The sequence below is a fragment of the Xenopus laevis genome, chromosome 2L, assembly GCF_017654675.1.
Source record: "Xenopus laevis strain J_2021 chromosome 2L, Xenopus_laevis_v10.1, whole genome shotgun sequence".
Taxonomy (NCBI): Eukaryota; Metazoa; Chordata; class Amphibia; order Anura; family Pipidae; genus Xenopus; species Xenopus laevis.
Window position 1 is genome coordinate 45059624 of NC_054373.1, and position 13214 is coordinate 45072837.

Consider the following 13214-nt stretch of genomic DNA (forward strand, 5'->3'; position numbering starts at 1 on the left):
TGCCATATTTTTTTCTTTTAGATATGCACTTCTAAATTTCACCAATTGCAGCAATACGTGAAGACAAAATAAGGGACAAACAATTATGGACTTTAGTGGGTCTCTGGTTTATTATTGTCCTTTTAAATGGCATTTTGATACAAACTTTTTTCACTGCAAAGCTTTAGTATTGTCTTTTTAAATGGTATTTTGATGCAAACTTTTTTCACTGCAAAGCATATTATGCTTTTAAATGGTATTTTGCTACCGCAACTCCTGTGTGCCAGTGAAATTCTTCTTACCCTTGCAGCTTAAATGGCAATTCACCTTCATTTCATAACACATAAAAACTACAGAAATGTGTTCAAACTTTCATAATCCGCCACATTTTGTAAAATAAACATGGTAATTAGGGGGTTTATTTTACAAAATTTGTCAGATTATGAAAGTTTGAACACATTTCTGTAGTTGAAGGGAGGGTGTACCTCCCCGAAACATTGATATTTGTGGTGTTAGATAATAAAGAAAGGGGTACTTTCTCCGCTGCAGAAATAGTGTGTGTGCGGATCCACGAACTACGATTGTCGTTGCTATGGGACCTCGCCAGGTCTACGGATGACCAGCATCACCATTGCAGTATAAAGTAAATGCAGGATTTGCGGCGTATTTGAACAGAATTAGAGGGCTTGGCCACAAACATGGACTTGGTCCAAATGCAGGTGCAACATGGGGGCAAATTCACTAAGATTCGTAGTTGAGCCAGGCGTAACTTCGCCACACTTCGCCAGGCGTAGTTTCGCCAGCGCTCCGCAAATTCACTAAAATCTGAAGTTGCGCTCAGGGGTAGCGTAAGGTTGCGAAGTTGTGCTAGCGTTGATTCGCTAATCGAAACGAAGTTACGCTAGCGATGGTTAATTTGCATACGGCGCCAAATTCAAATTTCAATGGAGGAATATGTAGCAGCACTACAAATGCCTGGGAAACCTTCAAAACATCAAATAAAATGTTTATTTTACCCTACACATGTGCCCACTGTATAGTTAAGTTGCCATGAGTTAGGAAATGTAGGGGGGAAGGAGGGGAGCCCCGAAAAGAATTTCGATCTTTTTCAGCCTATCATCCATAATATAGAAAAAACGCCAGCGTTTTTTGGGACTTAGAAAAAATTTTAACTTTTTTTGAAGCAATCCCTATCTACTCTATTGCGCTTCGCCTGGTCTGAGGTGGCGAAGGAAGTCTAGCGTAAAAGGTAGCGTTCAGTACAATGCGCGTGTTAGTGAATTTGCGTAGTTACGTCCGTTGCGCAAATTTGCCAGGCGTAAGGGTGCGAAGTAACACTAGCGAATTTACGCCAGCGTTCGTTAGTGAATTTGCGAAGTAACGAAAATGCCCAACGCTAGCGAATTGACGCTAGCGTTAGGCGCTTCGGCGCTTAGTGAATTTGCCCATGGACTTTAGAATTCGTATTCTTGCACTGGATAAAAATTAACCTCTTTAGGACATATCCAAATGTCGGGTTAACAGCACAAATTTGCAAAAATTGTAATCATTATAAAACAGTTGCAGTATAAAGTAAATGCAGGAGTTGCGGTGTATTTGAACAGAATTAGGGGGTTTGGCCACAAACATGGGCTTGGTCCAAAAAAATTCGCCATACTCCGCTCGGCAAATCTTTTTGTCCCTCTTTCTACATCTAAAATGTTGGGAGGTATGTATTCAGGGGGCTATGCTATGTCCATTTGAAATTAAAACCCGATAATCTGTTACAATAGGAAAGTGTTAGGAGCAAAGGTACAGCTTGTATGAATTGATGGGTACATATGAAATGCAGGAGCAACAAGGACTTTAGAATTTGTATTCTTGCACTGGATAAAAATTAACCTCTTTAGGACATATCCAAGTGTCAGGTTAACAGCATTGCTAACTGCACAAATTTGCAAAGATTTTAATCATTATAAAACAGTTATTTAAATAGGAATCTTGTTTGGCAATCTAAGAGCCTACATTGTATAGGGAATAAAGTGAATTCCAATGTTATTATTGTGAAATTGAATTAACCATCAAAGCTGTGGATATTTTAGGTTGTGTGCCTCGCTCTTAGAGACCTCTTGCATGATTACAAATCCTTAAAGGAGAACTAAACCCCCTGCGATGTTAAGTCCCTACTGGCCCCCTCCCTGCTTCCCCCCCTGCACAGTCTTACCCCTCTTGAAATAGTGACGGGGGTCTTCGGGGGTAAGACTTTGCAGAGGGGAGACAGAGAGGGGGGCCAGTGGGGACTTAACATCGCGGGGGGGTTTCGTTCTCCTTCAAAGGGGTTTTTCACCTTTGAGTTAACTTTTAATATGATGTAGGTAGCGATATTCTGAGACAATATCTGATGGGTTTTCCTTTTTAATTATCTGTGGTTTTTGAGTTATTTAGCTTTTTATTCCGCAGCTCTCCAGTTTGCATTTTCAGCAATCAGGTTGCTAGGGTCCTAATTACCCTAGCAACCATGCATTGATTTGAATGAGAGACTGGAATTTGAATATGAGAGGGCCTGAATATATATTAGAACTTATATTAGATGAGTAATATAAAGTAGCAATAACAATAAATGTGTAGCCTTATAAGGCATTTGTTTTTTTAGATGGGGTCAGTGATCCTCATTTGAAAACTGTTAAGATTCAGAAGAAAAAGGCAAATCACTCAAAAACTATTAAAAAGAAAGAAATGAAGACCAATTGAAAAATTGCTTAAAATTCACCATTCTATAATATACTCAAATACTCAAAGTTAACCTGAAGGTGAATCACTCCTTTAATTTCCAGACAAAGTTTGAATCTAATGTTCCTTCAAGGCTCTCTAAAATTATATAGACCGATTTTTTTTTTTTTTTTTTAAAGATGACACAATTTTATAAATTTCGCTCATATTTGAAATGCACATTATTGTTAAGTTCTAAGTCAATAGTAGTGGAGAATTTGTTCTTTGGCTGAATCCAGCAGTGATGGATTCGGTACAGGTAATGGGATTGTGAGACTCAATAAGCCAAGTAAAAGGTGCCTAATTGATAGCAAGAGGGTGTGTGTAGTAATACATGTAGTATATGAATTAAATTAAATATATTCAGTTGAATAATTTTATGCTTCATTTGTAATGTGATGCTTCATTTGTAATGTGTGACTGCTTTCTTTCAGTTGTATTCCTTTATACTTCATCCCAGATATCTCATCTCTCTGTCCGGTGCTCTGGCTGTGATCAACGCTGTCCCTTGTTTTGCACTTGATGGACAATGGATTTTAAACGCTTTCATTGAAGCCACCCTGAGTTCCGTAATAGCCGAAAAACAAAACCGAGAGCTTTTGGCCTTTTTTATCCTCTTAGCAGGCAGTGCACTTCTAACTGCCAATGTAGTACTGGGACTCTGGATGGTTACAGCACGGTAGCTTTTTTTTGTTGTTGTTGTTGTTCCGCAGTCCTGAAACAGCAGAAAATGTAATTCAGTTATTTGTTTTGTACTTTGTTTATTGAAAATTCTGATGCACCAATTACAGTGTAATTCAACAGTGGCTGAAGTAAAGAAGCAGTAATTTATAACAATGAGACTTCCCTAACTGGAATTCTGTTGCACTCTGTCCTTCTGTTGGAAACGCTAAATGGGGGTTTATAATGTCATAAAGGTATATTGAAAGAACAGAAAGCAAATTATATCATGCGCTTCCACTGTCTTGCAAGGAACCATTCTCTAACTGCAAAAGTATTTTTCTTTTATACTATTATATATATGGATCTTCCTAAATTCTAACGTAAACTGTCAAAAACATGATCTTCCCCAATAAAGGCACAAGTCCTGCTGTGGAAGCAGTAGTTAAATGGTTGATTAATCAACTCGGACTTAGTTATAAGAAATGTACATTTATAGTTTGACCTTAAAGGAGAGAAATATTTACTTAAAACCCCTAGCCCCCCACGTAGACCCCCCCTCCCCCCGGGAAATGCCCATAACTTTTTACTTATCCCTTGGTGCAGAGTCACAGCATCAGGAGTTCACCGGAGCCATCTTATGGGTCTTCGTGTCTTCTTCCAGCTCTTCAGCAATTTCCGTCCTTTTCACAGTTGTCGCAAACAGGTAAATTGCTCCAACTGCATAAGCGCCGCTTCACTGGTCTCTGTCTCAGCTAACCGAAGACCCAGAAGATGGCTGCGGTGAACTCCGATGCTGTGACTCTGCACGAGGGGTAAGTAAAAAGTTAGGGGCATTTCCCCGGGGGGCAGCTAGGCTGGGATGGAGGGGGGTCTACGTGGGGTGGGGGGTAGGGGTTTTTTTTTGGTAAAGGGTTTGTTTCTCCTTTAAAGGAACAGTTCAGTGTAAAAATAAAAACTGGTTAAATAAATAGTATGTGCAAAATAAAAAATGTTTCTAATATAGTTATATTAATGTATAAAGAATAATGTAATGTATAAAGGCTGGAGTGACTCGATGTGTAACATAATAGCCAGAACACTACTTCCTGCTTTTCAGCTCTCTAACTTAGATTTAGTCAACGACTTTAAGGGGGGTCACATGGGACATAACTGTTCAATGAGTTTGCAGTTGATCGACAGCATTCAGCTCAGATTCAAAATCATACGGTTGTGACCCATGTGCCGCGCTTCCCCTCAAGTCATTGAATGGTTACTGCCTGGTAACTAATCAGTGGAAACCAAGAGACCTAAGTAATGTTCTGTTATGTTAGACATCCAGTCACTCCAGTCTTTAAACATTACATTTTTGGCTAACTAACTATATTAGAAACATTTTTTATTTTGCACAGCCTAAATAAAGCTCTTCTCCTGCTCTCCCCGCCCTCCACAGTCAAATGCCGGCTTCCAACTTTCGGGTTCTGCTTTTATAGACGCTGCGCCTGCTCGTCTCGCCCCTTTTGTGACGTCATTGGCAGGGCTCGCGGGTCTATAAAAGTGACCGGGGAAATCCCAACCCGCAAATCACTATTCTACAATGTACCTATATTGCTAATGTTTTTTAATCTTTGCTCTTGTCAGACTGTTATTGCTTCATAATCTGAACTAGGCATAGATGAGAGTAGACATATTCAGGTTTTGTGGCATATATTCAGGCATTTAGTAAATAGCTCTGAATTCCGAAAGCATTTGAACTGAAAGAGACCTCAAGTACTTATGAAGGCCAATTATATCCCGCAAAAGGCACCCATTATAGCAATAACACCTGCATACTCTAACTATGAAAATTTGCATCACTGAACTTGATAATTGTGAATTTCATGTGAGTCAGTGGAAAGTAAATATCCTTTTGGTCTTTGAAAGTCTTGTTATCTGAAGATAATAATTTTGGCCACGTTTTTGGAAGGAAACCGAGTACTCAAATAAAACCACAAAAGCATGGGGAGAACATATAAACTCTTTGTAGATAGGGTCCAGACTGTGTTGCCCTTTTACTGCATGCAATATCCATTTTACAGCTTTGCACAATGAGAATATCACATACAGGTATTGGATCAGTTATCCGGAAACCCATTTTCCAGAAAGCTCTGAATTACGGAAAGGCCATCTCCCATAGACTCCATTTTATCCAAATAATCCAGATTTTTAAAAATGATTACTTTTCTCTCTGTAATAATAAAACAGTACCTTGTACATGATCCAAACAGAGTCATAATTAATCCTTATTGGAAGTTAAACCAGCCTACTGGGTTTATTTGATGTTTACATGATTGTATAGTAGACTAAAGATATGACGATCCAAATCACGGAAAGATACATTATCTGGAAATCCCCAGGTCCAGAGCATTCTGCATAATGGGTCCCATAATTGTTCTATAATTTGATATTGAGACGTCTAAAGGCAACATTGTATCCATGACATAACGTAACTTGTAACTTTGATGTAACATACTCTACTATAGTAGAGTTTCTGTTATCAGTGCAGGGCAACAGTACATTAAATTGTCATTCCAATAAAACACTTTCATTTTTTGGTGTTACTGTTCCTTTAATGTAGAAGAATTTTCTCTTTTACACTGGCAGTTACACAGACCAGATATATGAGTGCATTGCCATCTGAACACAACAGTGCCTCCTACCTGTCATAGCTGATAACTGCCCATAATCAACACAAAAGGCAAGACTTGACCTTTACAAGGTATTCACAAGGCAGCAGAAATGTACTCAATATTTCCAAAAAATCCCACAAGCATGCTGTTATGATAGAAAATTCTTTTATTAGATCATTTTAAAATATCAAACAATCCTCACATGGAGCCTAACGCGTTTCATGCTTACCTAGCACTTAGTCATAGGCAATCTCTGATATGTCAAATACTTTCTAATGCTTAAATACCATCTCTGATAGACCCGCCCACAATTAAAAGCCAATCATAGTCCAACACATATTGTATATATCATCAATTAGAGCCTGGGCCATTGGCTCACTTATTTAGAAACACTTAGGGGGTTATTTATCAAGGTCTGAATTTATCTCAATATCGGCTGCTAAAAACTCCGATCTAACTAGCTCGGGTTTTTAACGCCTATTTATTATTACATTTTCCAGAAAATTTGCTTTGTGGGAAAAGCTCAGATTTTCACAATTTTTTCGTGAATTTCCCCCAAAATTTTTCGGAGTTTTTACCCGAAAGCTCCGAAAACATTGTGAAATTTCCCAAGACCCCCAACACAACCAAAAATCAATGGGACTGTTACCGTTGACTTTTACACAACCTCGACAGGTTTGAAATGCGTGTTTTTATATTCGGGCTTTATAGCTAAAAATAAAAACACGGCATCTCAAACCTGTTGAGGTTGCATAAAAGTCCCATTGATTTTTGGTTGTGTTGGGGGTCTCGGGCAATTTCACAATGTTTTCTGAGCTTTCGGGTGAGATTTTGGGGAAAATTCCGCAAAATTTGTGATTTTTTTGTGATTTTATAAAAAAAAATCACAAATTTTTTGGATTTCGGGGAATTCCGGGTATTCGGAGCTTAGTAAATAACCCCCTTAGTAATTGTATAATGTACAATCCATGTGACGAGGTACAAATTGAATATCGATTTAATAAATATAATTATACATGGCACGTGACATCAAAAGTAAAATTTAGTTAGTGATAGAGCAGAGATGTACACTTTGCATTAATGTTCATACTTATGGTTGCTGCAATTATTTCCACCATTAGAGATAAGCATCATGAATTGTGTTTGCAGAGATGTAATCATTACCTTGTGCTTACATACGCAAAATATATGCACTGGGCTGGTTAGTAAAGGGTAACGTTACTCCCAACATGCACATATAGTTGTTCCCTTTCAGACAGGGTATATTGAATTTAGTAGCATTGGAGGAGACACCCAGTTATGTTTCTTATCAGTTCCTCACATTCTGTGCTTTGGCCCAGACACAAACATACAATGTTACTGGTTGCATTCTTTTCATGGGAATTTGAGAGCTATTTAAGCACTAATTTAAATGAAGTAGGACACATGAAGTGAAGAAGGATATTGAGTGTCACAGAGTTTTATTGTGGCTGGGTGGTATTCTAGACAAAAAGAAATAAAAAGCTGTCTGGTCTCGTTTGCAGTGGTGCTGACACATTGCTTGCCAGTTGGAAGCTTTCTATCCGTTAATATTCATAACATTCCAGATATAAAGTTTGCATATGTATTAAGAAGATATGGTGATCATTGTTGCTTTCTGTTGCCCTTTAGGAGTCATGCTTGAAATGTTGGAGTAACTAGGCACCAATAAGGTTTTTTTTTTTTTTTATTGTAAGTTGAAATGAAGTGATCGTGTTAAAAAAAGGCTTTAGTTCTTCACATTTTTATGCAATCTTTTTGTTCAACCCACTGAATTAAAGCTGAAAGTCTGCAGTTCAACTGCATCTGAGTTGTTTCATTTAAAATTCATTGTGGTAATGTACAGAACCGAAATTAGAAAAAAAGTTGTCTGTCCAAATATTTATGGACCTAACTGTATTACAGAAGAGAGATCATTGCCAAGCATTCCTTTATTCAACAAAACTACCTCCAGATGGAACATTTGGGAAATGAGTTAATCTTATTGTAAGTAAAACCACTGGTTAATGAAATGTTGGACATGTCATATTGCTTAGAAATATCTATTTGAATGTCATTTGTGCTTTTCATCATTTGGTGTTGTAAGAATTTTGGTGGTCCAGTGGGGACGCCGTCGCGTTCGTCTCCTTTAGCGAGGTCCGGGTAGGTACTGTTCTTCCGGGTTCGCGTCGCTCGGTTATTTCCGGATTTATTCGGCACATCTGATGTCATCGCACCGGCGTGAAATTCAAATATTTAAAGGCGCAGGTGTCTTTCTGCATTGCCCACTGTAAAGGTCTTTAGTAGTTCCTGGGTGTGATTCTTGTGTTACCCTGCCAGTCCCTGGCCTTGTCTTGCTCACTTGTGTCTAAACATTCCTAAGTACACATTTCTCCATGAGCAACAAACTCCGGAAGTAAGGTCAACCAGACTTAGAAACCTTTATTTGCAGTTGCGTCTTGGAGATGTGCAAGTGCATTAATATTGATGTATTGCGTCAAGTGCAATGAACTTGAACTGCAACAACGCTAGAATTGTGGGGAAAACACTGCATTATGGGAAAAAATTACTTGCACTCAAAAGTCTACTTTGCTCACTTCACTTGCAGTAGTGAATGGTCATTTTGTTTTGTTTATTTGCCCAAAAGTCTTCTCTGTAGTAAAGACATAAGCTTGAGTTCTGTGCGGTTCTGGGTTGACAGACCCACTCCTGACCTGTCAACCCACACTACTACATCATTGCCAGACTTCACGACCCTGTGCCAATCAAGATCAAGATGGAGCTGAATTGTCCCCTGGTGTTCACGAGTGACCCCAAGTGTTGTCACATCATGGTTTGGAGACCATGTTCAAATCCCAACCTTTTTGCAGGTATTCTAGGGGTATTCGATCTACTGCATGACTTTAACATAAAATAAATAATGCAGTGGGATTTGCCCCTAACATTTTCGTTGCAGTGGCAAATTTCTGCATAAAAAATATGTTCAAAATGTTGTAGCTACATGAAATTTTCAAAAATATCTCTAGGATTAAAAAAAGATAGTCATACCCTCATTTTAACAAGAATTTTGCAGAATTAATGACAATAGCAGAAAAGTTTAGAAAATTTACTCTGATGTAATTTATCTGCACATTTTTCTCTACACACTTTTGTGGTGTTATAGTCTTGTGAAGTATTTGACAGATCCACCAGTTTATTTGTGTGTCATGTATATAAATGGCGCCATAATAAGCCTTTTGGGCAATAAATAATCCTCTCTCCATGGATTTCTCATGCATGTAAAAGCTGCTTTATTTCAGCCACTGCTTTGCATGTTCTGGTATGATAATTCTAGAGTGATTTTAAATTCTTATTAGATGTTTGTTCTTATTATAGACTATCATGTGATATTTCCAGTAGAGGGTAAATTATAGAGAATATCACATAATTCTGCTTCTGACTATATCATAATAATAATATCATAATAATTGTGCTTGGCAGTTCTGTAATTAGGATTAAATGTTACAGGACTCAAGCTCTCCACCTGTCGTCCCTCATAGTCACACACTACATCGGAACTTCGCCTTCATCCTCACCTCTCATTATTTATATAGCACCTTTGTCTCCTGCAGACAGTTTCTCAGCATGGGGATACAAACACAAGACATATTGGTTTACGTACATAATGACAATTTACTGAAGCAGGTACACATTGTAACGCATTGCGTATGGGGGAGGCCTTGCTGAGAAGAGCTTACAGTCTAAGCCTATTTACTAACATTTGAATTTTATTTTTTTTCATGAATCAAAATTTTTCTCTAAAACGTAGTGTTTTTTTAAATTTCTCTCTCTAAAAATTTGAGATTTATAAAGTGTAAAAACAACAAAAACAATCGAATCCAAAGCAGTTGAGGTCCTATAGAAGTCAATGGGAGCTGCACTGATCCTATTGGATCTTTTTTTTAACCATTCTGACTGAGATTTTAGGAATTTTTTCACTAGAAAGAAGAACTAAAACTTGTTTTCTTATTTTTTGAGCACACCATTTTTTTTTTGTTTGTACTTTTTATATTTGGATCTTTTAATAAATGACATGAGATTTGTGGTTTAAAGGAGAAGGAAAAGCTGTTTGCACCTGGTGGTGCCAAATGTTAGGCACCTCAAGTGATTGTATTCACTTACCTGAAACCCGGGTCAGTGCTCCTATCGGCAAAAAACTGCACCATCCCGGGGTTTCTAGCGAGCACCACGGAGAGATCTTCTTCCGTCTTCTTCAAATTTTCCCAGGCAAGCACATGTGCAGTAGAACGAAATAGACAACTTTTTAGTTAAAGGAGAAGGAAAGGCTAAAATTAAGTAAGCTTTATCAGAAAGGTCCACCTAAATATACCAGTAAACCCTCAAAGTAATGCTGCTCTGAGTCCTCTGTCAAAAGAAACACTGAATTTCTTTCCTTCTATTGTGTATACTTGGGCTTCTGTATCAGACTTCCTGTTTTCAGCATGAACCTCCTGGACAGGGCTTGAGCATGCGCAGTTTGCTCCTCTCTCCTCCCATCCCTGCTGTCATCTGAGCTCAGAGCTGTAAGTAAGCAGGGAGAGACTCAGGCAGGAAGTGATGTCACACCAAGTTTATATGGCAGCTTTTATCCTAAACAAAAAGAGACAGTGTCTACAGCTGTATGGTAAAGCATTCTGCAGAATAAATATAGCATTCTAGCTTGCACTATTGTGGCTTATCTGTTGCCAATAAACTGTATTGGAGCTTTCCTACTCCTATAAGGGATCATTTTCAACTGTAATAAGTGCAGCATACAAATTGTAATTTTCCATTAAATCACCCTGTTTTTTCTTTTTTTTAACCACAATGCAGCTTTGTAAACTCCAATGTAATTTTGGCCACACAGGGAGTTGTGCCCACCGCTGTAGTACCCAACGTGTCATAATGAATCCAATTGCGTGTGTGTGGTAGCTAGGGTTGCCACCTTTTATAAAAAAAAATACCGGCTGCTGGGGGCGGGGGCCTCAGATGGGCAGCTACATTGCCGGTAAATTTGTAATACCGGCCCCGGCCTTGGCAGGTATTTTACCGGCTAGGCCAGTAAAATACCGGCCGGGTGGCAACCCTAGTGGTAGCAAAGTCTGCTGCACACATGCAACCCATAGTGTGAACCCTGTTATTACCACTGTGCTCAGGGTGCTGGTAGCTGCAGAGTTCCACAGTGCCAATAGGTGCACTTGCCCACAATTCAGCAGAAGAAACGTTATGGAGGTGCAAGGCTTGTTTGGACTCAAGCAACTTTAATAAATGCCATCTGCCCTATCTGCTAGGCAACTCATTTACTTGACAAAAAAAAAATCAAAGCGTATCCTGATATTACCAATACACACACACAACATTTTAACAGTATATAGAGAAACTTCTACCATCTTGGGTCCTTCTCATGGGATCATTCCAAATGAACTGATCATTTATGGGTCATGAGACTTTTTCACAATAGTTCTTATATACTCTCCACTTCTGCAGAAATCCTATGTGTGTACTAGAGCCTTTAGGACGCTTACAAATGGGCATTTAATGCACCTGCATTTGGCACTTGGCTGCACATGTATGGGCACAGCGATAAGGAAGAATGAGCCGTGTTTCAGCCTGCACTCCCTTGTGGTGGAACGCAGGAACAATTCACCGCAGGAGAACACAGGGTGAAAGGCCTGTGTGTAAGGGCCCTTAAAGGGTTTTTTGAGTTATTTAGCTTTTTACTCAGCAGCTCTCCAGTTTGCAATGTCAGTGATCTGGTTACTATGGTCCAAATTACCCAAGCAACCATGCATTGATTTGAATAAGAAACTGGAATATGAATAAGAGAGAGGGCCTAAATAGAAAGACAAGTAATAAAAAGTAGCGATAACAATAAATTTGTAGACTTACAGAGCATTTGTTTTTAGATGGGGTCAGTGACCCTCATTTGAAAGCTGGAACGAATCAAATAATTTAAATACTATAAAAAAGAAAAAATGAAATGAAAAGTTGCTTAAAACTGGCCATTCTATAACATATTGTACTCCTTTGTGTAAGTACTGTATATCCATCATTGCATTTAACATCCTTCTTTGTAACACTTGTTGCAACTCTATCTCCTTGAGAACAAGTTTTAGACTCGTTACGCTTAATAAACGTATTTCTTTGTTTCATTTTTACCTTATTGGATCTTTAAGCAAGGGCGAATGGCCACTGATGCCTCAAGCAGAGTTGTTACTACAACCAAATGCCACAAACTTATTATGAAGCTTTGTTGGTTGGAAACACACTCTCAGGTTTCAAAAACATAATATTATGCATTATCATGCATTCCCAGAGTAAGATGAAGGGATAAGCAGTGAGTTCATGAGCTTGCTAGAGGTGAATGCTGCTGGGCAAGTAAATAACATCAGTCAGTGAAGAAGTTGAGACACAGGTCCTGACAATATTCATAGTCGAGGGGATCAGGGTCATGCAAACCAGAAATTCTAGTTTAAGAATGATTATAAAGGTACTAATCACGTTACACTTATTTTTGCTCATACAAGATTTAAATGATCCTGCTTGACAGTTCTGTAATTAATAAGAAAAGTTACACAGGCAAGTCCTCTTGAATGTGGCCAAGCCAAGTAGTAGAATGTGACTTTACAGCCAATTACAGATTTTGACCTGTTTAAAGGAACAGTAACCGTCAAAAAATAAAAGTGTTTTAACGTAATGAAAATATAATGCAGCGTTACCCTGCACTGGTAAAACTGATGTGTTTGCTTAAGAAACACTACTATTGTTTATATAAATAAGCTGCTGTATAGCAATGGGGGCAGCCACTCAAAGGAGAAAAGGCTCAGGTTACACAGCAGATAGCAAATAAGCTCTGTCTGTCTAATGGTGTTATCTGTTATCCATTAGTTAACCTGTGCCATATAGCCGTTTTTCAATTTCCGCCATTGCTCCACAGCAGCTTGTTTACATGAACTATTGTAGTGTTTCTGAAGCAAACAGATCAGTTTTACCAGTGCCGGGCAACAGTACATGATATTTTCATTACTTTAAAACACTTACATTTTTTGGTGTTACTGTTCCTTTAATGCGAGAAATGCCAAAAACCCATAAATAGTTCCTTATTAAACAAAAAACAATAGGCAACAAGTATGTTCAGCACAAGCCCTACTCATGTTGAAAATG

The 13214-nt window shown here is 38.4% G+C and overlaps 1 protein-coding gene across 1 annotated transcript in view; it reads left to right on the forward strand.

The window, feature by feature from the left end:
• Positions 1 to 3831, forward strand: part of mbtps2.L (membrane bound transcription factor peptidase, site 2 L homeolog) — a 31580-nt gene extending 27749 nt beyond the window's left edge. The window contains exon 11 of the mRNA XM_018246260.2: positions 3188 to 3831. Within this exon, the coding sequence (XP_018101749.1) occupies positions 3188 to 3410 (223 nt within the window). The 3' untranslated portion in view covers positions 3411 to 3831. The remainder of the gene's footprint in view (positions 1 to 3187) is intronic.
• The last annotated feature ends 9383 nt before the right edge of the window (positions 3832 to 13214 follow it).